General features: G+C 47.1%; 2 protein-coding genes across 3 annotated transcripts in view; one reads left to right on the forward strand and one right to left on the reverse strand.

The window, feature by feature from the left end:
* The window catches only part of CGAS (cyclic GMP-AMP synthase), a 33,821-nt gene extending 17,062 nt beyond the window's left edge, over window positions 1-16,759 (reverse strand). The window contains exons 1-2 of the mRNA XM_004605978.2: window positions 16,745-16,759; window positions 2,903-3,928 (exon numbers count right to left, since the gene is read on the reverse strand). Of these exons, the coding sequence (XP_004606035.2) occupies window positions 2,903-3,928; window positions 16,745-16,759 (1,041 nt within the window). The remainder of the gene's footprint in view (window positions 1-2,902; window positions 3,929-16,744) is intronic.
* A 1,924-nt stretch (window positions 16,760-18,683) lies between these two features.
* MTO1 (mitochondrial tRNA translation optimization 1) overlaps window positions 18,684-27,112 on the forward strand; it is a 31,778-nt gene continuing 23,349 nt past the window's right edge. The window contains exon 1 of one of the 2 annotated variants that reach the window (XM_004605979.3): window positions 18,684-19,000. In XM_004605979.3, the coding sequence (XP_004606036.3) occupies window positions 18,781-19,000 (220 nt within the window). In that variant the 5' untranslated portion in view covers window positions 18,684-18,780. Of the gene's footprint in view, window positions 19,001-19,030; window positions 19,172-27,112 lie in introns of those variants that run through there. The other variant, XM_055136936.1, reaches the window with a different exon arrangement.

Below are 27,112 nucleotides of genomic sequence, written 5' to 3' on the forward strand. Positions count from 1 at the left end.
TCCCAAGAACCCCTCCCAGCCCTGGGATCTCGCTCCCTCCCATGGAAGCTCAGTTTCTGTCGAGAAAAATCTCCAAATCCAATGACTTTGGCCGTTTGTTATTCCGATACTATATACTTCTTTTTTTTTTTTTTTTTTTGCTTTATGGGTCACACCCAGCGATGCACAGGGGTTACTCCTGGCTTTGCACTCAGGAATTACTCCTGGCGGTGCTTAGGGACCATATGGGATGCCGGGGATCGAACCCAGGTCGGCCGCATGCAAGGCAAACGCCCTACCCGCTGTGCTATCGCTCCGGCCCGATACTATATACTTCTTTATCTCCCACATACGAGAGACATTTTTTAAAATGTACTGTAAAATGGAAGAGACAGTCCAGCAGGTAAGGTGCTTGCCTTGAATACAGCTGATCTGGATTCAATCCTTGACGCCCCACATCTCCTGAGCCCCACTCCTGGTTTAAGCATAAACTCAGAAGTAAGCCCTGACCATACTGACCCACCATGCTGACCCAGATCTACCCTTTCTTTTGCACATTCATTCATTAGATTGAATGCTTGCAATAGACTAAGGTTAGACAGAGATGGCCCTCAAACAAAAATAAAACTGTATTCTCTGCTGCCTGCATTACTACATGCTACTTTCCTCTCTCATTCCTCCCGCTGTCTCTCCTTACATTTTTCTAAATAAAACTATTTTGGGGGCCGGAGCGATAGCACAGCAGGTAGGGCGTTTGCCTTGCACGCGGCCGACCTGGGTTCGATCCCCGGCATCCCATATGGTCCCCCAAGCACCGCCAGGAGTAATTCCTGAGTGCAAAGCCAGGCGTAACCCCTGTGCGTCGCTGGGTGTGACCCAAAAAGCAAAAAATAAATAAATAAATAAATAAATAAATAAATAAATAAATAAATAAAACTATTTTAGACTGGAGCGATAGCACAGCAGGTAGGCCGACCCGAGTTGGATTCCTCCGTCCCTCTCAGAGAACCTGGAAAGCTACCAATAGTATCCCGCCCGCACGGCAGAGCCTGGCAAGCTACCCAGGGCGTATTTGATATGCCAAAAACAGTAACAACAAGTCTCACAATGGAGACGTTACTGGTGCCTGCTCCAGCAAATGGATGAACAACAGGATGACAGTGCTACAGTGCTACTATTTTACTTCACTATTCACTATTGAAATTGAAATTCCCTTCTGTGAGAAAAGGTACCAATCCAGGAACACCTGGGCAAGAGTTGGGACTGACATTCTTTCATCTGCAAAGATCAATGCCTCACTCAGAAAGCGTTCAGGGTTCCTGAGGACTGGTTGGAGGGAACCGGTTCCTGTGTCATGCAGATCATGTGCATTCCAGTCGCAGTCTCACAGCTCTCTTGTGGGGATGGTGGGAAGGTGGTGCCAGTGCTGTCCAGAGGGGCTCAGGACAGACTTTAGCCACCCCAACCCAACACAGGCACTTCCCCAATGACTCAGGTGGGCGGAGCACAGAGAAGGTAAGTCTCTTTCCTCCTGGCTCCCTCCTTTGCTCCCATCTGAACCAACTGTGCAGAAAGCAACGCTGGCATATTCTCTTTTGGAATCTCCTGCATCCCAATTTGTAATGTATAGTTTCTCTCTCTCTTACAACATGGAGTTGCCCTCCTTTCTCAGCCCAAACTGAAACAATGCACTGACATGTGAGAAATCCAAGAGAAATGGGAGCTTCACGCTGCAGAGATGCCTCAGGACTTTAAGCCAGGCAAACCTAACTGGGGTGCCTCAGATGAGGGCAGGCATCCTCCTCGTTCCTGCCCCCTAAAAACACTGGTGGTCGCCAACTTCCAGAACCCAACGAGAAGTGCAGGTACGCAGGTTCAGTGATGGCAAACTCTAGGCCTCAAGGGATAGGGGATGTGCCAGTCCTTCTCAACCCTTCCCCTTCCCCAATCCCTCCCTCCCCTGCCCAACAGACCCTGGAGGTCACACCCACAAACTACCCCCTAAGCTCTTTACTGGCCATGATCCAGAGGCACACAGAAAAATCCCAGAACTGAGCAGTTCACTGCAGAGATTTCTCCAGCCCTTACTCATCTAGAATTTTAGAATTCCAGGAGCATGCGGCTGCTCTTGCGGCTGCGCAACATCCTATGCTATTCATAACAAGCTATACAAAAGAAAGTATAAGGGAGATTGTCTGCCATAGAGGCAGGAGGAGGGGTGGGATGGGGGCAATACTGGGGACCTTGGTGGTGAAAGATGTGCACCAGTGGAGGGTTGGATGACCGATCATTGTATGACTGAAACTCAGTCCCTGCAGTACTCCCACATTAAAAACAAAACAAGAAAGAAATGGAAGCTGCAGGGACTGAGAGGAGAAACTGGAGGGAAAAAAAAAACTTCCTTCCCAGAGTACAGAAACACCCCGCAAAGCAAACGTTCCTGGACACATTAAACTTGGGGAGAGGAATCGGAGTGTTGGGCCTCACCCTGCGGTGCTCAGGGATGACTCCTGGCAGGCTAAGGGGACCAGGTGGGGTGCTAGGGATCGAACCCGGGTGAGCCGCAGACAAGGAAAGCAACTTACACGCTGAACTGTCTCTGTGGCCCCAATGCTTCCGTTAATGTGGAATTATCAGCTGCCCACTCCTACTTATCCACCCAGACTCTGACCAGACTCCACCGTGCACATCAGGGCGGGTGGAGAAGTCTACACGGAGACCCCATAGCAGCGGCGCGGCTACAGCTAACGGGGTGATCAGTGGGTGGTCAGTGGGTGCCTCGTGGAACGAACTAGGTCCAGGTCACCGGCCACCACGACACAAGAGCGAGTCGCTGCGACGGGGAGTTGGGGGTCCGCGGCCCCTGGAGGCATGCGGGCGGCTGAGCAAGAGGGTGAGGGCGGGGGTTCCCGTCCGGACTCACCTTCACGCGCTCGTAGTAGCTCCCGGCGTTGAGCAGCTCGACCCCCTTGAAGGGCGACTCGCGGCCCCGCAGCCCCCGCAGCACGCGCTGCACCACCCGATTCACGGCGTCAGCCGCCTCCCATACCTGCCGGCTTCTCAGCCGCAGCAGGTCCAGCACAGCGCGCGCCTTCCAGCCGCGGGGGCGGGGGTCGGGCCCCGGGCCGTCGGCGGGGCGCGCGGGGGCTCTCGGCTCCCGCACCGAGCGGCGAGCCCGCGGCCTGGCCTCTGGCGGCTCCTGGGCTTCGGCGGGCCCGGCCTGCCCGTCGGTCTGGGCATCCCCAGCGCACGCGGGAGCCTTCGGGGCGCGGGCGCCCCGCGAGCTTCCCGGGGGCCCATCCTTCTCGGGGCGCGAGCCGCGGCCCCTCCGCAGGGTCCTCGACGCCCCGGCGGCTGCTCCTGCCTCGGCAGCTTCGGGGTTGGCCGGGGACTTCCCGGACGCTGTCGGGGCGCGCTTCTTAGCTGAGCCCTTCGGGGCCGCGGCTCTGGCCTTGGAAGCCGTCCGCGGCGCTCCCTGGCCGCGCGCAGGGGCCCTGCGTGGCGCGCTGGGCTCCCCGAAAGCGGGCTCGATGTCAGGCAAAGGCATCGGGAAGAAGAAGAAGGAGCACCTGCCGCTGGAATTGAAACTTAAAAATGTGGCGGGAATCTGGGACAGGAACAACTTCCCCGCCACCTCCCTCCCACGCAGGAAGCTGCGCTCCGCGCCGCGCCGCGCCGTCACACCGAGCCACGCCCCGTGGCGGCAGCAGAAAGTGCTGAGAGTCGCACTCTCGGGCGGCGGGGACGCTCCTCGGGGTCCCGGCCCGGGAAGGGAAGCCGAGGGCGGCGGGACACTTGCAGAGCAACCAACCGCTCTACCGGTTCCAGTGGCCCGGCTCGCTTCTGCCAGGGCTCTTGCGTTCCTTGGCACCGAATTCGAGTTGAATTGACCTCGGTGCGCGATCGATGGGTCCCTCCGGGATCGGGACACATCCACGTCCTTTCCTGACTGCCATTTGTTATTGAAAAGGGAGTTGAGAGGAAATGAAGGGGCTTTCTCAAGTTATCTATGGCTGACTTGTCTGCTAATCACTTTTTCTTTCACTTTTTTTTTTTTTAATGATGAGAGAATAAGTCGACATTCCCACCAACAGTAAAAGCTTGTAACTATCTCATGGTGACCTATTATACTTTTTTTTTAATAATGAGAAATAAAAGTGAGCTAGAATTTTGGACAACTACAGGTCTTGCGCATTGAAGCTGATGGAAGCATTTTCAATGTGAGTATAAAGGTATTTTAAAAATAAATCTATCACTGTCATCTTAGTGGTTCATCGATTTGCTCCAGTGGGCACCTGTAACGTCTCCATTGTGAGACTTGTTGTTACTGTTTTTAGCATATCCAACACCGCAGAGTAGCTTGGCTGGCCCGACCATGCTGGGGAGATACTCTCTAGCCACTGTTTTTGTCGAATTTGGATATTAGTCTCATTCTATGTGTGTTTTTTTTCCCCCCACAAATGAATGCCCTAGCCTTGATTTATTTTTAACCATTCTTCTTATTTTTTCTTTCTCTTCTTTTAAATTTTAAATTATTGAGCTACACCCAGTGTTGTTCAGGTTTTTCACCTGGCTCAGTGCTCAGGGAGTCACCCTGGTGGTGCTGGAGGTGGGCATATGTGGTGCTGAGGCTCCATGTGCAAGGCAAGAACTTGCTAGGCTCTCTGAGAGGGAGAGAGGAATCTAACTCTGGTCGGCCGCGTACAAGGCAAATGCCCTACCTGCTGTGCTATCACTCCCATTTCTATTGATGTGTAATAGAAATCGTTCAATTTTTATGAGGTGGAGTAAGGCGAAGATTGGCTGTAATTGAAATTAGTTTTTTATGTTTAAAGTTTTAATCTTAATGATTTTGGGGGGGGATAACACCAGATGTGCTGGGGGCTACTTCCAGCTTATCAGGGGAAGAGAGATATCACTCCTGGTGGAGTTCAAAAGGCCATGTAGAATGTTGCTGGACTTCTCATGCAAAGCCTAGTGATCTTTTTCCAGCTCAACACACACACACACACACACACACACACACACTTTGTTAGGTCAGAGCAATAGTACAGTGGGTAGGGTTTGATCCCAGGCACCCCATATACTCTCCCAGCTCTCCAGAAAAGATCCCTGAGCCCCACTGGGTGTGGTCCCAAACAAAACAACAACAAAAACAATTGTCTAAAGTTCTTAACCATGAATCTGATCCTCTGGGTCTCAAAATCCATCAAAAAAATTTTAATAACACATTTAAAATATGCATGCTGATCAGACCATTGTGATTCCAGAGTGTTTCATTACAGGGCTCCAAATATCTATAAAGCAGTTTATAGAGGAGCCAGAGCAATCAGCCACATGGAGACAAGTGCCCAACTCCCTGTACTATCACTCATGTTGGCTTTTTTTTTTATTTAAAAAGGAATTTATTGAATTATCGTGAGATACACAGTTACAAAGTTGTTCATGATTGGATTTCAGTTATACAATGTTCCAACTCCCATCCCTTCACCAGTGTACATTTTCCCCCATCAATATCCCCAGTTTCCCTCCTGCAATTGCCCACCCAGACTGCCTCTCTGGAGTTGTCTGTCTGTCTGTCTCTCTCTCTCAGTTATCATGTGTATCATTTTACCTCCTTTCTGCCCTCAGTTCTTGTCCAGAGTGTGATCATCCAACTCTCATTCATAGTGGTCCCTTCTCTGTCCTAACTGCACTCTCTTACCTTCCCTCATCCTCATCCCTGCATCTCGTGGCAACTTTCCAGTGGTAGACCAGTCCACCTAGCCATTGTTTCTGTCATATTTGAATATTAGTCTCATACTATGTGGGTTTTTTTTTCCCCCAAAATGAATGCCCTGGCCTTGATTTATTTTTAACCATTCTTATTATTTTTTTCTTCTTTCTCTTCTTTTAAATTTTAAATTATTGGGCTACACCCAGTGTTGCTCAGGTTTTTCACCTGGCTCAGTCCTCGGGGGTCACCCCGGTGGTGCTGGAGGTGGGCATAGGTGGTGCTGAAGCTCCATGTGCAAGGCAAGAACTTCTGTATTCTCTCCAGCCTCCCCCCATTCTAATCATTTTTGTCTTTTTTCTTTAATATCTTTCTCATATAGTTTAATTTTATTTTTATAAAGTTGTTCACCATAATTCATTACATATAATATTCAAACACCAATCCCGCAAGCATGGCACCTTCCTACCACCATATTTTAAATGTTTCCACCCCAAAGCCCAAACAGTGACCCTAAAGCAGAACTGAAATAATTAATTTTGTATAGAGGAAATAATTTTGTATAGAGGAAAGTGTGTGAAGATTGTTGTATTGCCTTCTACTTTAAAGCCCATCAATTGTGGTATGTTACTCTTTTTTTTTTTTTGGTGGTGTGTTACTCTTGGTACATCAGTGGTGTAGGGGATGAGATGTCACATTTGACTGCGCACTGTAGGAATTCTAAAGCAGATTCACTCATGGGTGAGACTTGTCCGAGCTGGTGTAGAGTGGCCGTGAGCATGGCGGTGGATTGAGCTCTGGAGGGGGCCTCTGATGGGCAGGGAGGGGTACCCGCCCCCCCTCCAAGTTGCCTTGATCAAACAACCTAGTGTAAGGTCTGGAAGCATCTCTGCAGTGTGTCATTCTAATCATTTTTAAGTGAATTGAGCAGTGGGCAAGACAGATAGTAGAGGGAGTTCAGGTGCTTACCTTGCACACAGCCTGTTCTGACTTGATTGGTCATGGCATATGGTTTCCAGAGTCCCACCAAAAGTGACCCCTGAGCAGTGGCAAGAGTAAGCCCTGAGCACAGCAAGGTGTCATCCAAAAGTCAAAATTAATTAAAAAAAATTTTTTTTTGAAGTGCACGATGCAGTGACATCATGAATCACGAAATCACGTTAATCACCGATTTCTCGGGCGGGCTCAGTAACATCTCATTTCTTCCTTTCCCTGAGATCTTAGAAGTCTATCTCGACTCAGCCCTCCTAATGATGATGTTGCACTGGAGGCTCTTCTGGTCAGGGGAATGAGATCCAGCTTGTTTCTGGATTTTGCATATGAATACACCATGGGAAGCTTGCAAGGCTGTCCCATGTGGGCAGGAAACTCTCAAAAGATTGCCAGTTTCTCCCAGAGGGAAAAGTAGGCTAAAGATATCACTTCTGGGAGCTTGCTTTTAAGTCTCTGGATGTTGGCCGTTGATGGGATTACACACACCTGGGTTCCTGTACCGGTACCTTCATGCATGCATGAGGCCTGTCTGAACATGTGGAGAGGAGCCTCCAGCATGGCTGTAGCTAGGTTCCGGTGGTCTTCGGCTGCTGGGAGCTATGCTCGGGATGGGGAGGGAAGCTGGAGCCCATCCCCTCCGAGGGACCCCGGGGAAGACAGCCAGGTGTGCAGGCAAGAGACTCTGCCGCAGTGACATAAAATGTTTAAAATATGTTTTTTCTCTCTCTCCTGTAAAATAGAAGTCGAGGACTATTGTGTAATCAGACTTGATATCAGTTTCATGGTGAGTGAAAAAGATGGAAGTTGAAATGTAGAAATAAGCTTTCCTAAAACTGCAAGTGCACTGTGCCATCTTCCAGGATGCTCAAGCATAGGCCTTCCTCATTCTGTGATTTCTGGGTTTCTGTGATTCTTCAAGGGCCCAGTGAGTCATTGAACCCAGTGAGTGACTACTGCTCGTTTCAGCAATTTTCTAAATCCACGGATATTTGTGTAATCGAAACTATGTAAGTAACAATCTACCAGAGCAGAATCAAAAACCTTTGCTGATATCAAAGAAGAGCTATTCTTTTCTCAGTTTTACTGCAACAGCTGATGTCCCAACAATAGAATGCCTTTTGGTTAGGTTTAAATAGATCTTAGAGTTTTTTTATCTAGTAGACATAGAGATTTATTTGTGGGTATTGGCTTTACACAAATTGAATACACCTCTGAAACTTGAATTTATCTCATTTGTATCAGTAATTCACTGAGTAAAAAAATATTTGAGGGGCTGGAGCAATAGCACAGTGGGTAGGGCGTTTGCCTTGCACGCGGCCGACCCGGGTTCGATTCCCAGCATCCCACATGGTCCCCTGAGCACCGCCAGGGGTAATTCCTGAGTGCAGAGCCAGGAGCAACCCCTGTGCATCGCCGGGTGTGACCCAAAAAGCAAAAAAAAAAAAAAAAAAAAAAAAATATTTGAGTTCTTACTTTGTGCCAAATTCTAGTCTACCCTCAGAATATGGCAATAAAACCCACCTAGAATTTACATTGTGCAGAGAGAAACAGACAATAAACACCATATGTAAATTATTTCATAGTATAATATAACACAAGAGGGAACAAGGATAAGAAATGGTAAAAGAAGTGTAAATAGAATTTTAAATGCTTTTAAACATTAAAAAGAGAAAAGAAAAGGGGCTGGAGTGATAGCACAGCCAGTAGGGCATTTGCCTTGCACGCGGTCGACCCAGGTTCGAATCCCAGCATCCCATATGGTCCCTTGAGCACCGCCAGGGATAATTCCCGAGTGCATGAGCCAGGAATGACTCCTGTGCATTGCCAAGTGTGACCCAAAAAGCAAAAAAAAAAAAAAAAGAGAGAGAGAGAGAGAGAAAAGAAAAGAAAGAAATGGTGTAATACTCTTATGCTGAGAATGATCTTTTTTTAAAAAAAAAATTTTATATTATAAGTTAGTTCTCAATATTTGATTACACTATTACACTTAATATCCAAACACCAATCCCACCACCATTACACCTTCCCACCACCAAATTCGGGATGTTTCCATCCCAAACCCCAATCCTTGCTCCCAAAACACAACCAAAAGAATATGTTTTGTATTGTCTGTTATGAGTCTCTTGCCCCCCGACCCCGGTGCCTGGCTGTCTTTCCCCGGGCCCCTCGGAGGGTGGGTTGAGTTTTCCTCGCCGCCCTGAGCAGAGCCTTAGCCATGTGACATCTTATAGCCTAGTTCTCTCTCTCGGACAACCTGGCAAGCTCCCCTCATATGCCAAGTATAGTGACAATGATGGGTCTCACTCTCCTGACCCTGAAAGAGCCTCTAATGCAGCACCATTGGGAAGAACGAGTAAAGAGAGGCTGCTAAAATCTCAGGGCTAGGACAAATGTAGACATTACTGGGCCCTCTTGAGCAAATCAAGGATCAACAGGATGATAGTGACAGTGATAGTGATTGTCTGTTATGAAGTACTGCTGAATGTGCTTACAAAAAAGTTCCCATATAGAAAACAGTGTAAAGATTGTTCTATTTTGGCAGGAGCCATTAAGACATTCTATAGGATAGCATTAACATGTTGTAAATGTTTGGGTGATGTGAGCTTTGAGATATATATATGTATATATATATGAAAATATGTATAAATGCATATATGTATTTCCCTATGTGATTTATTGCCTACTATCTGAACCCCATCAAATATGGTGTGGTAATTATGGAGAATGGGTAGGGAGTGTCTTATGATGTGTCCAGGACTATGTTCACTCATATGTGAGCTTGGCCTGAGCAGGTGGGGAACAGCCTGGAACGTGACGGCAGTTAGATGGTAAAGGTTGGCTGCTGGGGCTGGGTCCCTTGGGGTTGGGAGAGCTCTTACCCGCCCCCTCTGGGGTGAAAACAGCCTGATGCAGAGTCTGGTGGCATGGCCATGGGGGCCTCATTTTATAAGTGGAGATCCTCAGCCCGTTTCCCCCAGTCTCCAGCGACCCAGAGGTCACTCCCATAAGCCACCTCCTGCTGGTGCCAGATAATCTCATCATCCCCCACCCTCCAAATCCCACAGCTGCTTCTCCTGCAAGGGAGCATAAAATGAGAGTGATTTTTAAGATAAGCTTTAAAGGGCTGTAGCGATAGTACAGTGGGTTGGGCGTTTGCCTTGCACACGCCGACCCAGGCTTGATCCTTGGCATCCCATATGGTCCCTCATGTACCGCCAGGAGTAATTCCTGCTTGCAGAGCTAGGAGTAACCCCTGAACATCACTGGGTGTGAGCCAAAAAGCCAAAATAAATAAATAAAATGTCTTTGGACCCATAAAAAAGAAAATAAGATTTAAAGTGATGGGGTGGGAGGTATAGTGCGGCAGGTAGGGCACTTGCTTTGCATGCAGCCAACTTGGGTTCGATATCCCGCACCACATATGGTTTCCCAAACCCACCCAGAGTGATTCCCGAGGACAGAGTTAAGAGTAAGCCCTAAGCACAACTACCTATGGCCCCCAAGCAAACATATTTAAAGGAATTATGCTAGGACTGAAGAGACAGTACAGTGGGTAGGGTGTTTGCCTTGCATGTGACCAACCTGTCATGTGGTCCTTTGAGCTATAAAGAGGAGTGATCCTTGAAGCACCATAGAGCTAGGAGTAAACTGGGATCACTGCCAGATGTGGCATAAAAATCAAAATAAATAAGATAAAGGGACTATTCAGGGCAAGGATATTCTGGGTAGAAGGAAAAGCTAATGCAAAAGACCTAAGGTAGAACTAGACCTACTTATTTGAATTACACCAAGTGTGGCCGGAGCTTGTGAAGCCTGATGTAAGTACCTGTTAATTCTCTCAGCTCCAAATACTGCTATATGCTCTAACAAATAAATAAATCCCTTTAAACATTTGTCTATTGAAGTACATGATAAGGGGCCGGAGTGATAGCAGAGCGGGAGGGCATTTGCTTTGCACATAGCTGACGAGGTTCGACCCCCAGCATTCCATACGGTCAATTCGTGCACTGCCCAGAGTTAATTCCTGAGTGCAGAGCCAGGAATAACACACCTGCCACACATCGCAGGTGTGACCCCAAAATATAAATTAAATTAAATTAAAATTTGGATGTTTTAATAATAATAATAATAATAAAGTATATGCTAAGGTTTGTTGCTTTATAGGGTGGGGTGGGGGGCGCTCACAGGGATCTTGCTTTCCAGGTGATACTCAGAATTCTCAGCCACTGAACCATGGGGCCTGAAGACACAGTCCTGGGCAGGCCCTGTGGTGTTGGAGGAACGGGGTGGGGATAGGGGGACAGTGGGAGTCAGCCTGGGATCAGCACACGTTGCAAGGCATGCACCTTAACACCTCTCTGTACTGTCTCTCCGGCCCCGAAGGGGCCCTTGGGTTTGGCTTTCTCAGAGGTTGCAGGAGAGACCTTGCAGGAAAAAGAGGGTTCCTGCAAGTGACAGCACAGTGGAGGGAACTGAATTGGGTTAGGGAAGGTTGTGGGTGTGGGAACAGCGGACAGAGCCCAGCCACAGAGTAATCCCTCTGGGGCTTTCCAATCTTAGCCGACCATACCCTGCCAGCTGCTTACTAGTCAGGAAGCCAAGACTGCCACGTGGCCTTCTGACGATTGCCAGTGTCTCACAAGGGCAGCTGGTCTTTATGATGTAGGCAGGCAGATAGGGAAGACCCCTTCCCAAGGCAATGGCAGTAAATTTCCTGGGAAATAATAGCCCTGACCTCATGGAGACTGGGTGCCAGTCTGTAACAAACCCTGATGAGGCTGGCCCAATTTTCTCCAACAGAAGCTTCTGCAGAAACAAAAGTCAGGAAAGGAATTTTGAAGAAGATCATCACCACTTCCAATCCCCTTAGTAACCTCCCTAGCAACGGACTTTTACCTAGGTAGAAGCCCCACATCGGGGCAAGTTGGAGAAACCCTATAAAGACCACCTTGAACAAAGGAAGTGCGCGCAAATGCTGCCCGAGCCCATGTGCTGCCTGTGCCCATGTGGCCGAGCACATGTGTCTGAACACATGTGTTGCCCACATCGCCCCTCTTGAGATGTGTACTTTCATGCTTTCATGTCTAATGCTGGGATATGTGTAGGGGCTCTCTCCGCCCTTGGAGAAGCCCGGGCTCTCTCTTGAGCAGGTTAATCTCCACTCTTTCCCACTTTCTCTCCCTCCTTCCCTTCAAAACCTCCAAATAAAAACTGTGTAACTTCATTGTTTGTCTACTCCTGAAATTCCTTTCTGCGAGATGAGACAAAAACCCAGTAACCCTGCATCCCGGGTGGCAGACGCAGATTGGGAGAAAGTGACTGTCTTTCTCCTCCCCGCTTCACATGAGTCACCCGTGGGTCCCACCTACATCACCTTCACAAGTCCGCTTCCTGTTTGGTTGGTACACAGAGGCCTGCTGCGTCTGCAGCCCTACCCTGATTTGCCCAGGCTTGCCAAGACCTTTTCACTGGAAGCTACACCCCTGCCCTTCCACGTTTATTCTCTCTGGGACACTCTCAGCCCCAGGCTACTATGTAGAGTGTCTTCTTACAATTATTCTTATTATAGTTAGTGATCTTTTTTAGTGAGATAAAGTAGTTTTTATTGAAACAAATTTACTTAGAGAAAGATGTGCCAGGAAAGAAAGAGAGGTAAAACCCATGTTCAAGAGAGAACATGGGTTTCTCCAGAGTGGGGGGGGGGGGGAAAGTCTAGTTAATGAGTCTTCTAGTTAGTGAAAGGTCATAGTCAAATGCTTTCTTTTTTTAACCTACTATTGATTTCAACCTCTTGCTTGAATTCAGACTGCTATAGAACTGGCATTGACAGTGGTCCCAGGAGAGACACCCCCAAAGATGGGACTTGAAGAGTGATTTGTTTGCATGCTTAAGCACAGTGCTCAAGGAAAAGGAACCAGTATAGGGGACTGAAAATGGAATAGTCAAAAAATAGAGAAAACGGACAGCAGCAATAGATAGTATAATGTTAGGGTGTTTGCCTTGCGCACAGCCAACCCAGGTTTGATCCCCAGTACTACATATGATGCCCTGTGCCTGCCGGGGTGATCCCCAAGTGCAGAGCTAGGAGTAAGCGTGAGTACAGCCGGGTGTACCCCTGCCCCATCCACTGAGGGAGAGATGGCGGGAGGAGAACAGGAAAGCTTAATGTCTTAAAAGATAGGTTAAAAACTATGAATCCGGACATGGGTCTGAGAAAACCTGCATTAACAAATAAAATGTGCATCTTCCTCAATGGCAAAAAGCTGTTTATTTGATCCAAGTGAACTGAGCACAATCCTGGAAATTCTCTGTGTTTCCCCCAAATTTTACCATAAGCATTTCTGGCTACATCACAACCAGGTGTGTCCGAGCGCTGCCATTAAGGTCTGTGATGCCACGCTAGCACTGCAACGAAAAAGGTGTGCAAGCACTACAACCAGGAGTACGACAACTCAGAAGCATGTGTGAGTACAACTAAGGTATATGACACCAGTAAGTAACCACAACCAAAAGCGCCAGCAGCATAAGGATGCAGGTGTGTGATCACAGGTCATCACAACATCAACAGAGGAAAGAGAGAATAGAGAGAATATAAATACAAATAAGACCAAGACATGGGGTGTAGATTAGTTGGAGAGCACTTGTCTTTCAATGGTATTCAATTCCCAGCAAGGAGCTAGGGATGAGGTGGAATCAATTTTTGGGAACCAAGGAAATAGCGTAGAGGGCTGAGCGAAGCTTTGCTCAGGTTTGACAGTGCAGGACAGTGCAGGACTGCATGGTCCCGAACTACTGCATGGAGTAGGTATTCAGGTATAGTACTCAAGGGCCAGGTGGCTCCAACCCCAACTCCACCCTCCCAAAAGAGAAGTGGACTTAAAGTAACTGATTATATAAAGAAAGGCTATTGGAGAGTTCTGTCTGGTCTCCAAAGACCTTCCCAAGTCTCTTTTGTCTATGTTGTTCCCTTAAACTAGAATAACCTTTTCCTTCTTCCTCTGCCCTGTACTTCTGCTCCTCATGAAATTCTATGCCTCTAGTATAACTGAGACTTAAACCTGAAAGATTTGTAACTTTCCACATGGTGATTCAGTAAAGGAATAAATTTTTTAAAAAAAGAAATTCTATGCCTCATGCTTCAGAAGAATAGTATAGTGTTATTCAAGGCAAGAGGAATAAGACATAGGCAAGAAAACGGACCTTTTATTTATTTTAGCTCTTGTGTTGCACCCAACAGTGCTCAGGGACTAGTCCTGACTCAGTTCTGGAGGACCCAGTGCTAGGGATCAAACCTGGGGGCCCCAGTGTGTAAAATATGCCTTCTAATTGACCTTGCATTGTGAAGCCCTGGGTTTGATACCCCAGCATATCTCTCTCTCTCTCTCTCTCTCTCTCTCTCTCTCTCTCTCTCTCTCTCTCTCACACACACACACACACACACACACACACACACACACATACAGAGAGAGAGAGAGAAAGTTAAAAAATTTTCCAGGAACTTTGAGACTGTTTCTAAGTGTTCCTTAATTTCAGTATAAGATCTCTTCTTTTTTCCATTTTGGTTTAGGGGCCACCCAGCAGTGGTCAGGGCTTACTCCTGGCTTGTGCTTGGGGATCATTCCTAGTGGGACTCAGGGAACAATATGTGGTACTAATGACCAAACCAGGGTCAGCCAAGAGCAAGGCAAGTGCCTTAATCTCCATACTATTTCTTTGGTACTATTTCTTCCATCCCAGCATCTGGGCATTGCTAACATGAAGCTTGAGCTCAAAATTAAGAATATAAAACTATCCAACATAAAATCAGTAAGAATTCCTTTAACACATAAAAGTGTGCACATTAGGGCCAGAGCGATAGCACAGCAGGTAGGGCACTTGCCTTGCACAAAGTGGACCCAGATTCCTTCGCTGGAATCCCACATTGTCCCCTGAGCCTGTGAGGGTGATTTCTGAGTACAGGACCAGGAGTAACCCCTGAGCATCTCCTGGTATATTCCCCCAAACAAAACGAAGCGTGTACATTAAAGGGTTAATCTGAAGAGGCTTACCACAAAGGTTTGTTTCTACCCTCTGCATTTTCCAAAAATAAGAGAACACCTCTCAAGAGTCCCTAGGAGATAACTTCTAAGTCCTTGGAATATCCTGCTTGATTAAAATGTCTTTATTCATGTCTGGTACTTTGGACCATGCCAGATAGTTCATACAAACAACATGATTTTTCAGAGGCCATTTGGCCATGCTCTCTGTGTAATCCCTGGAGTGACTGGAGCCTGAGTAACTCAGGTCAATTAGTCAGGCAGGGAGTTACGAGTCTCCCAAAAAGAGGCCTGAATAAGCAAGGCATGGGTTGGCTTCTCTGGCTGGCAATACTTCACAGTGCTGTAGTCCATCGTTACTAGACACACTAACATTATGCACTGGAAGAGATCTGGACAATCATGCCTGGTCTCTGGGACTCTGCCCATCTGCCTTTTAATACTTATTGCTGAATTTATTGTTTCTTTTTCACTGTAATAAACTGTAACTGCAAATATAACAACTTTTCAGTGTGAGTTTTAGCTTTCCATTAAAGATGGTGGAAGATGTTCTTGGGAAGCCCCTCCCAACCCCTGCCACACACACACACACACACACACACACACAAAAGTTAACAGGCTAATTTTAGCATAAATATGGCATTTATTTATTTTATTGGGTTTGGGTTTCCACCTGGTGTTGCTCAGGGGCAATTCCTGGCTCCGTGCTCAGGGACCACTCCTGGTAGAGCTCAGGGGTGTCGCCACAGGGCACCATGCGACCCTCTAAGAATCTCCATGAGGGTCCTGGGTCTCTTGAACACTGCTTGGGAGGCCCCCAAGCAATTTTAGAAATCTTAAAATTCAATGCTGTCTGCTGGATGATAAAGTAACCATATATTTTGGGAGACTGGAGAGAGCACAGTGGGTAAGGTGCTTGCCTTGCATGCGGCCGGCCTGCGTTTAGTCCCCAGCATCCCATAAACTTTCAGAGCGCTTCAAGGAGAAATCCCTGAGTGTGGAACCAGGAATAACCTCTAAGAATCACTGAATGTGACTTAAAAACAAACAAACAAAATACCATACCCCAAAATAAAAACCCAACTTATATATTTTTATTTCAACCTGACACAAAGATTTATGTTAAAAATTTAGAGGTCAAGGGTCAGTGAGATACTAGAGCAGGGAGGGTGGGCACCTTGCACATGGCCGGCCTGGGTTAAATCTCTGGCATTGCATATGGTACCCCCCCATACCCAGCACTGCCAGGAGTAATTCCTGAGTGCAGAGCCAGAGGTAACACCTGAGTAATGCTGCACATGCCCCCCCAAAAAATAGTTTTGAGGGCACTGTCTTAGAGCACAGGGATTTGTTGCTAATTTAGTTCCCATCATATATCCCCAGCATCTTCATATGCTTAATAACTTCCAGGATAACCTCTGAGCACCTCTGGAATCCTCCAAAGCCCCACCGCCTGCAGCCCCTTCCAACTGAAATATTAGGTCCAGAAAGATAGCCCAAGTGACTGAGGGTATGCTTCACATGCAGCAGACCTACTTTCCATTCATCCCTGGCCCCCGCATGGCCCCCATTGGCCCCAGAGAGCAACCTCTCACACAATGAAGACAAAGACTGGAGTAGCCCCTAAGTAACTGCTGGTATGCTCTCACACCTCCAATTTAAACCTCAGACACAGAGTTCTTGATTGAATGTTATATATGCAGAACTTTAAGCCCAATTCCAAATCCATCAGACAAAGCTCTGTTGACCCCTAGCATTGTTGGGGGTGGCCCTAGTGCCCCATCTATATCTGGCCTTGGCACCACTGGGCCTGAGCACCAAACCATTAAGCATAACAGAGGGCAAGCATTGCTAGAAATGTCCCTGGCCCACAAGCCCCTATGCTTAAAATTTATAAATATATATACATATATATATAAAGGAATAGCTCCTTTACTCAGTATTTTCCCATAGAGTGCCAGAAATTTGAAAAGGTATATGTTCCACCAGAAAGAAAAATACAAGTACTAAGCACTTGACTTACCATGTGGCCAACCATGGTTCAATCCCTGGTCCTGAATAAGATCTCCCAAACCCCACCAGAAGTGATCCCTGTGCATAGAGCCAGGAGAATCCCCAAGCACCACTGGGTGTGACCCCAAACACACAAATTAAATTAAAAACAAAAACATTTATGTTCGAAGATATAAAAAGGAAATTGTGTGGTCCCCTTTGTTAGCCATGACAAAATTTCCCCACAATTTTATTTGAGCTTTCCAATGTCTTCCTATTTAAGTCTTATAAGCAAAGCAATCTGCCGGCCAGTCGACAGTCGAACTGGTCAAGAGGGAAGGTGAGGATCTTAAAGCGACAACACAAGTGGTTGAGAGGGCTGGGTTCTCATGGAACAGCAGCCTTGATCTTTATTTAGAGCAACCTTTTATACATCTCTATCAGGAACTTGGCAGATAAAATCATTATTCATAGTTATTCATGATTGTTATTAAAAAAATCACGTTTTTGGCTCTCTGCGTCCTGGGCTGGGTGGCGGCGCAATGGCTAAAACGCACCAAGAAGGTGGGGATCGTGGGTAAGTAGGGGACGCGTTACGGCGCATCCCTCCGGAAGATGGTGAAGAAGACGAGATCAGCCAGCACGCCAAGTACACGTGCTCCTTCTGCCGCAAGACCAAGATGAAGAGACTGGCCGTGGGCATTTGGCACTGTGGTTCCTGCATGAAAACCGTCGCTGGGGGCGCCTCAACCTACAATACCACTTCTGCTTGTCACAGTCAAATCTGCCATCAGAAGACTGAAGGAATTGAAAGACCAGTAGATCTGCCATCAGAAGCATTGCTAGCCTATAATAAATGGCTTAATTTAAAAGAATCACATGTTTTTGATTATAACACAGGTGAGGAACATGGTATAATGGAAAACAACTTGTTCCTAGATCAATAACTGGAAATAAGAACAAGTACATAGAAAAACAATCTGATCATTCCTGTACTCTCTAATAATTGCAACAGGTGTAATTTCCACAAAATCACGACACCTATTTCTTATTAACTTCTCTTGCAGACTACGAATGGTGAACTATTAACTTCTCTATAGGCTTGGTTTGGCAGCCCCCAGGGCTACGTCCACTTAAGGACCCTGCATAGGCAGGCAGCTGCCTGCAATAATCACATTCAAGTAACAGTGTATCAGAAAATTCAAGGTCTCTCGTTTATCTGGTAAAGTCATCATATTCATTACTTGTAGTTTGCCACCTGGTATTAGAAGATGTATCTCTCGGGAAAGGATGAAAGCAGCCCTGGTAGACACCATCCCAGAGCAGCAGGTAAACAAAGGTAAGCTGAAAAGAAAAAAAAAAAATCAGAAGCTGGGGAGATCATCAGCACAGTGATGCTACCCATTTTTTTTCTTTTTTAAAAAAAATTAAATCACATAATAAAAAAGTTGTTCATGACTGGGTTTCAGTCATAAAATGTTCTGACATCTGTCCCTTCACCCGTGTGCATTTTGCACGACCAGTGTCCCCAATTTCCCTCCTTCCACCTATCCCACCGCCGGTCTGCCTCTATAGTAGGCACTCTCTCTCTCTCTCTCTCTCTCTCTCTCTCACTCTCTCTCTCTCTCTCTCTCTCTCGTTCTCTTTTTTCTCTCTCTCTATAATAGGCACTCTCTCTCTCTCTCTCGTTCTCTTTTTTCTCTCTCTCTGTCTGAAAGATTATCATGTATATCCCTTTATCCACTTCCATCACTCAGTTCTTGTCCAGTGTGATCACTTCTAACTATTATTGTCATAGTGGTGGTAAGTTTCCAAGCCAGGCCAGTCCTCCTGGCCCTTATTTCTACCATCCTTGGGTAACAGCCTCATACTGTTTTTTATATCCCCTAAAGGAGTGACAGCGCCGAGTGTCTCCAAACCGCCAATCAGCGGTTCCTCTGGGAGCAGGCGCACTACGCCCTGACGTCAGCGCAAGATGGCTGCGCCCTGAGGAGTTTCCTCTGCCCCGGGCCGCTGTGGCGCCTGGCTGGTCTCTGCGGTCGGAGACCGACCCTCAGTCCTGCAGCCATGCTCCCCCTGCGGAGCTGCGGGCGCTGGGTGGCGGTTTCCCTAGCTAAGCCGCACCTGCCGTCGTGGGCTCGGTTCAGCAGTGACAGCCCGGCGCCCCGGACGCCCCACTTCGACGTGCTCGTGATCGGCGGGGGACACGCGGGGAGCGAGGCTGCGGCTGCGGCCGCGCGCTGCGGCGCCCGGACTCTGCTGCTCACGCACCGCGTGGAGACGATCGGTGAGACCCCCGAGCCGGCGCGGGGGGTCGCAGCCCGCGGCTACTGGCAGGCCTCCCCTCCAAGCCCAGGCTCGGGGGAATCCCAGGGTCCGTGTTTTTGAGACTCGGGGCTCGGAGTGATCTGGCGGGTGTGGGACCAAAACTCGAGGGCGCTGTGCGGTCCATGTACCGGTATGTGGCCGACGAACAGGTGGTGTGTGAATTAACGATGCTAGTAATCGCAATGTTTTTTCTCGGGATTTTATGAAGCTTTCATTTTTTTGAATGATGCTGTGTTTTATTCCTTTCTATATTTCTCCTGCATGTTTGGTTTCTCACTTGTGCGTAGGACTTAACAGTGATTTATATAAACACACGCACACACGCACGCACACACAAAACTTTTTAGCATCAGTAAACGATGCATGTCTAGGAATTTCTTACTGCGTTTTAGGCAAGGGAAAACAGTACTGAGCTATTAATCGTTTTTTTTTTAAATTGTGAGTAAATGACGTGTGCACACTAATATATCTTTTAATAATTGTTTAGCTTGTAAGTGTTGAGTGATAGTTATTTTGCTTAAACATTTTAATGATATGAACATGTTTGAAAAATAAAGATTGGCTGAATGTCAAATCAAAGTTGATTAAAGACCTTGATACTAGACCTGAATCCATAAATTATTTTGAGGAAAATATAGACAGAATCTTCATGTCATTGAATGTAGAGGTATCTTCAATGATTCAATGCCATTGGCTAGGCAAATTGGACCAAAGATAAACAAATGGGACTGTGTCAAACGAAAAAACTTATGCACTGTAAAGAAATGATGACCAGAATAAAAATACCCCCCCACCAAAAAAATAAAAAGATTGGCACTGTCAGTTAAAGAATTTAATTGATAAATCAGTATAAACTAAGGTGCTCATTACAGAATGTAAGTAATCTAGTTCTGGTGAGGATAAAATAATTCCCATGAAAATGTATATTTGTATTCTACAAACAGCATAATCTTAAATTTTCTTAATTAATCTCAGCTATTTTTATAACTTTTTTGGAGCACGCAGCAGTGCTCAGGGTTTACTGCTGGCTCGGTGCTCAGGAATCACTCCTGGGTGACTAGGGGGACCATATGTGACACAAGGCTCTGAACCCTTGTCAGTTGCATTCTTAGTCACTGTATGTCTCTTAAGCCCAAATCTTTAAGGTGATTTGGTACATTTCTACTTGGTCTCAACTAATAAAGTTATCGCTTTAATTTAGGTTGAACTTCCGTATGAATACAGAATGGCAGAACTGACTTTTTATTTGGTCATATCATATATGTTAATAATAAAATCAGAAAGTCATTTCTACTAACTGGGAAAATAATAGGGATTTGTTTAGTTCGTTTTGAGTTTGGTCCACACTGCAGTTTTTGGGGGCTTTTCCTGGCTTGCTGCTGTGGTCAGTGTGGCGGGGCCCATGGTAGCATTGGTGCCAGGGATTAAATGCCACATGAAAAGTGTCCTGTGTAGCCCAAAAGTCGCACTGTAGCACTGTTGTCCCGTTGTTCATCAATTTGCTTGAGCGGACACCAGTAAGTCTCCATTGTGAGACTTGTTGTTACTGTTTTTGGCATATCAAATACGCCACAGGTAGCTTGCTAGGCTCTGCTGTGTGGTCAGGATACTCTCGGTAGCTTGCCGAGCTCTCTGAGAGGGATGAAGAAATTGAACCCGAGTCCACCGAATGCAAGGTGAACTCCCTACCTGCTGCGCCGTCACTCCAGACTGGAGTGATAGCAGTCCAGCCCCAAAGTTGGGTTTTTTTTTTTTTTTTGCAAACTATTATTGTCTTCTACTGCAATAGAGAAAAGGTCTTAAATCTTTTTTTTTTCTTTCTTTTTTTTTCTGGGTCACACCCGGCGATGCACAGGGGTTACTCCTGGCTTTGCACTCAGGATAATTCCTGGCGGTGCTCAGGGGACCATATGGGATGCTGGGAATCGAACCCGGGTCGGCCGCGTGCAAGACAAACGCCCTACCCGCTGTGCTATCGCTCCAGCCCCAAGCTCTTAAATCTTTTTTAATGCAATATCGCCTATACTTTTCACATTTTGGGGTGGTTAACCATTAAAAAGATAAGACAATCGGAATTTGGATCTATTACATGAATTCACATTAAGTTCACACTTTTATGTAACCTAGCAATGCTGAGTGTAGTCCCAAAACAAATACTAACCCCACCACTTCATTAACTCTGAACTTCTAGGCACTGCTTGAATTAATAAACCTTTCATGTACAATCAAAATATCACAGGCCAAAAAAAAATCACAGGAAAGTTACTGTGTTGTGACCGACAATCTGAAATGTATCCTCTCTAAAGATAGAGGATTACTTAAAAGTAGGACAGAGTAATAGAGGAGAAGATGTATTTGATAATAGTCCACATTTCTGTTTTGGTAACTATTCATTAATAAACAATTCATATGTTTTGGGTGCGATTAACACACACATTTTGTGTGTGTTTTTTTCTCTAACAAAAAAGTCCTTGTGGGGGCTGGAGCAATAGCATGGTGAGTAAGGCATTTGCCTTGCACGTGGCCGACCCGGGTTTGATTCCCAGTATCCCATATGGTCCCCTGAGCACCGCCAGGAGTAATTCCTGAGTGCAGAGCTAGGAGTAACCCCTGTGCCTCGCCGGTTGTGACCCAAAAAGAAAAAAAAAGTTCTTGTCTGGCTGGGGGTGTAGCTTAGTGACAGAATACATGCTTCAACATGTATGAGACTCTGGATTCAATTCCCTGCACACAAAAAGCCATTGTCTGAAATATTTACAGTTGATATCATATTTGGGAGAGAGACAAAAAGACAGACATAGACAGAAAGACAGGGAGGGAGAGAGGCGGGTGGGGGGGAGAGAGAGAGAGGGAGAGGGAAAGGAATAAAGATAGAAAAGATATTGTAATATTGGGGCCCTGGGCTGATGGCTCAGAGGTTTGGAAGTACATGTTCTCTGCATGTGGAAGCCCCTGGTTTGGCCGCTAGCACCACTAGAACCACATAATCCCTTGAGTGCCAAACTAGCAATCGTCACTGAGCACTGCCTAGTGTGACCAAAATATAAACCCAGAAATGTAATTTGATTGGGGAAAGGATAGTTTGAATACTCGTTTGTGAGGTCCTGAGTTTGATCACTAGCCCCGTCCAGCCTTCCAAGCACTGCTGGGCCTAGCCCTGGGGACCACTAGGTCAGAACAGCTCTGCCTTCATTGCCGAGCCCAAGCACCGAACCACACTCTCTACTGCCGGGTAAGGCATCTCCACGTGACCCAGGCTTCTCTTTCCCCAGCTCTCCTGGCTGTGACCCCTAGAAGCGGTACATGAATGCATGAGATCGGATCTGAGTCAGTCACTGGGAGCTCAAAACACTATTTCTACTTAGTTTCAGTAAAATAGTTTTATAAGGGCTGGAGAGAACCCTACAACAGGCTGGGTGCGTGCAGGAGGCCTGGTTCAGTCCCTGGCACCATATGGTACCTGAGCACTGTGGGGAGAGACCTGCAAACACAGAGCCCAAGGCCAAGAGAAGCCATCAAGCATCACCAGGTGAGGCCCCAGCCTCCCCTCTAATTGTTTAAATAATACAGTAGTTTAGGACCAGAGAGAGCCCCAAAGGCTAAGCTTTGCATGTTGAAGGAGGCCAGGTTTGATCCCCAGTACAAAGCAGAAGTACAGATAGATTACTTTCCATGAATAAAGTATTCACAATTATGTCTAACTGATTTTATACAAAGTATGTTATGGAGTATTTTTTTTTAGATAGCTGTGAGGATACTTATGTAAGTAGTAATATGTTAAGTGTTTGAGAAAGTACTAAATATAGGAGACTTTTTTTTTGCTTTTTGGGTCACACCTGGTGATGCACAGGGGTTACTCCTGGCTCTGCACTCAGGAATTACCCTGGCAGTGCTCAGGGGACCATATGGGATGCTGGGAATTGAATCTAGGTCAGCTGCATGCAAGGCAAATGCCCTACCCACTCCAGCCCCAGGAGACTTTTTTTTAAGTGTTAGAGATACTGAATTTTTTTTTTCGGCGGGGGGAGGGGTTGTATGATTGTTTGGGAGTCACACCCAGAGATGCTCAGGGATTACTCCTGGCTCTGCACTCAGGAATTATTCTTGGTAGTGCTCCAGGAACCATATTGGATGCCGGAGATCAAACTTGGATTGGTAGTATGCAAGGCAAGAGCCCTACCTACTGTGCCTACCTACTGTCTCTCCAGCCCCAGGGCTGAAAATAATTTTATGATGTAAAATAAATATAGGACCAGGGAGATAGCTTGGAGCACTGGGGTAGATGTATGCTCTGCATGCAAGAGGCCCCATCTCAGTCCCTGGCACTGTGTGGTCCCCTGAACACCGAGATGGGTATAGCCCCTGAGCACTGCCATCTGTGAGCCAGACAAACAAAAGGACACGTATCCAAGCTATAACAGTTAAAAATATCTGTCAAGAATAGAAGGGGGATCTTTGGTCATTGTTGACGGGATTAAAAAATTTTAATATAAAACATCAAATGTGATGAGGCTGGGGATTGTTTTATTGCTACAGCCATTGTTGGTCTGGGGTTGGTCACTCCCAGCTGTGTGGTGCTCAAATTCAAATGTAGGCTTCACATGCAAAGCGTATGTACTACTTTATGTCTCAGAGATGACCTTTCTTTTTGTTTACTTTGCGGGACCTCAACCAGCAGTGCTCATGGGCTACTCCTAGCTCTGTGCTCAGGGCTCACCTGGTTGACCTGGCAGTGCACCGCTACATTTCTGTGCAGGAATCAAAGTAGGCCTCACATGCAATGCTGGATGCTATCCCTTTGCTCTGTCTTCCGGTCCAGGGGTTGTGTTTTGTTTTGTTTGGGCACTATATCCTTTGGTGCTCAGGGCTTACTTCTGGCTCTGTGCTCAGGCACCACTTGACAGGGCTTGGGGAAACCATATGGTGTGGTGTGGGGGATGGAGCTGGAGTTAGCAGTGTGTAAGACCAGCACCCTACCCACTAGACTATCTCCCTGGCCCCCGGGGGTTGCATCCTTGAGTTTGGTTGTAACACCCAGGATTCTCCTGGAAGTTGCACCCCATAGTTGTGGGGGTTGCACAGATTCCTGGCAAGGAAATCACTCACCAGGAATCTCAGCAGAGCTGCCAGATTCATGCCAGGGGAGCTTAATGTGAAGCTTCACATTTGCAAGGCTGGCCCCTTAGCCACTGTGCGGTGGCCACAAGAGGAAGGGTTTATTATCCTAACAAAACACTTGCGGGAGGTGGGGGAGGGGGGCAACAGGGGCTAGGAGGAATGGTCAGTGGTTGGATTCAACCACAAGTGTGTGTGGGGCTAAGATAGATGGGTAAGATAGAGAAGAGACCCGTATGACAGTAATAGCTGGGAATGATCACGCTTTACAAAAACTGTTAAAAGTAGGTAAAGGAGGCTGGAGCGATAGCACAGCGGGTAGGGCGTTTGCCTTGCACGCGGCCGACCCGGGTTCGATTCCCAGCATCCCATATGGTCCTCTGAGCACCACCAGGGGTAATTCCTGAGTGCAGAGCCAGGAGTGACCCCTGTGCATTGCCGGGTGTGACCCAAAAAGAAAAAAAAAAAAGTAGGTAAAGGGATATTTCTGATAAGCTTTCAGTATCTGTATTGCAAACCACAATGCCCAAAGGAGGGAGTGGGGGAGGGGAAAGAGAGAGAGAGAGAGAGAGAGAGAGAGAGAGAGAGAGAGAGAGAGAGAGATTGGAAAAAAATCTGATCTGCGGGTTAGCTCTAAAACTGGTTATTTCTCTAGGCTGCAATGTCCAACGATTGAATTCCTGTGCTATCTGCTCTCCTCACTCTTGGAATTCCTTCAGTGAGCTCTCATGATCTCTTCTCCCTCTATTTCTCCCTCTCCCTCTTTCTTCTTTCTCTCTCTCTCACTCTCTCTCTCCCTCTCCCTCTCACCCTCTTTCCCTCTCCCTCTCTCTTCCTCTCCCTCCCTCTCTTTCTCCCCCTTCTCCCTCTCCCTTCTCCCTCTCTCTTCCTCTTTCTCTCTCCCTCTTTCTCCCTCTCTCTCTCTTTCCCTCTCTCTCCCCCTCCTCTCTCTCTCCTCTCCCTCTCTCCCTTCTCCTCTTCTCTCCCCCTCTCATTCTCCCCCCTCTCTCTTCCTCTCTCTCTCCCTCTCCCTCTCTCTCTCCCTCCCTCTCTCTCTCCCTCTCCCTCTCTCTCCCCCTCCCTTTCTCTCCCTCTCTCTCTCTCCCTCTCTTTCCCTCTCCCTCATCTTCTCCCTCCCCTCCCCTCTCTCTCCCCCTCCCCTCTCATTGATACTTGGAACAAACCCAGCCCCTGCATGCATGGTGTGTGCTGGATCAGCAAGCCACACCCCCTTTCCCCCTCATACCTTTTTGTTTGTTTCCTGCCTGAGGTTCCCCCCACCAACAATGCATTGCTTGGGGATGGGCCATTCCTAGCAGTGTTTATGGGACCATGTAATATTTGGGAGTTAATGCAGTGCCAGGAATTGAACAGGGCTTCTGGTGGCCCAGACTGTGCTCCACCCCTTTGAGCCATCTCCCTAGGCCCTCCTATTTCTTCTAAGAAAGAAAAGAAACTCAACTGTCCCCCATTGTGACTTTCTTTCCCACCTGAACAGGAATAGGATTACCACAATCACTCTCGGTCCATACAGGTTTACCCTAACTCCCGAGACACAAAGCCTCATAGCGGAGAGTGTTACCTACTTGAAATTGTGACTCTATCAACCATCTTTTTTGTTTTTGTTTTGGAGCCACCCTGACAGTGCCCGGGGCTGACTCTGGTCTCTGTGCTCAGGGATTACTCCTAGCAGGCTCCGAGAGTCATATGGGATGCCAGCAGTCAAACCCATGTTGGCCATATGCTACCCATATACTGTACTATCTCTCTGGCCCCAAACATCTTCAAGAAGAAAGTAATCTACTATTATCCCTTTCGCTAGAATAGAAAACATAGGCGGAAAATTAGCTCACTTGTCGGAATCACAGTTTACACGACAGATAGAATTGTTGAGGCAGATCTCTTGCACATACTCGTAATCGCACAATCACAGCACTGTTCAGCCTCCCTGTGTAGATAACAGGCTTGATGTGGCTACAGTGGACCAGCCTGCAGATGCAGAGCTGGAATCCACACCTTCCACCATTATATAAAAAAAGAAACAACAACAAACCCTTGTGGTAACATTGCTTTAGACCTCTAATAAAGTTAGGAAGCTCGGTACTGGAAAGAGTAGTGGCGTTAAGGTTCTTGCCCCCCCCCTTTTTTTTTCTAGCCTATTTTTGGGAGTGGCAGGGAGTGGGGTGTGTGTGGGGGGTGGTACACATGCTCTGTTCATGGAATCACGTAGTGTCTGGTATCTAATGGGGGGTTGGCCATGTGCAAAGCAGGTGCCTCCCCCGCCCCCTCCCCCCTCCCCCTCCGTGCTATCTGTCTGGCCCAGGCGCTTTCCTCATCACATGTGCCCAGCCCACTTTGGTCCTGGAGCCACATGGTTCCCCAAGCACCATTAGTAGCAACCCTTGAACACTGAGGCTGGAATAGCCCCTAAGCCCTGCTAGGTGTGGCCCAACACCACCTACATTCAGAAGCTTATGATTTACTTTCTGCAAAATAAAGTAGATGGCATTTATGGAAGACATACTTGATTATAAATAGCAAGCCAGTCGGAACTTGTAAAAGTGTGCTTGATCCAGAAAGGATTTACAAGGTACAGGTTTCAGAAACTATATTTTTAAAGGAAAAGGCAACCAAAGGAATTAGTAAAAGAATGCACCAGAGAGAAGATTCTAAAGATGCTAGAGGAGGGTAGGGAATGTGCCCCTGTGGTAGAATGTGTGCTTTGCCTGTATGAGATTCGGTTCTGGTCAGGAAAAAGAGAGATGGGAGATGAAGAATGTGGGGACCCGGGAGATGGCTCAGAGCGTAGAGCACATTCCTGGGATACACAGGGTCCTGATTCCATCCCTGCCGCTGCATGGGTTCCAGAACACAAACGTTCTAGCCACCAGAAGGAGGGAGTGAAAAAAAGAAAACCATGGACAATTATTTGCCTTCTAGGATTCTCTAAGTTGGT

This window comes from Sorex araneus, chromosome 4 (genome assembly GCF_027595985.1).
Source record: "Sorex araneus isolate mSorAra2 chromosome 4, mSorAra2.pri, whole genome shotgun sequence".
Taxonomy (NCBI): Eukaryota; Metazoa; Chordata; class Mammalia; order Eulipotyphla; family Soricidae; genus Sorex; species Sorex araneus.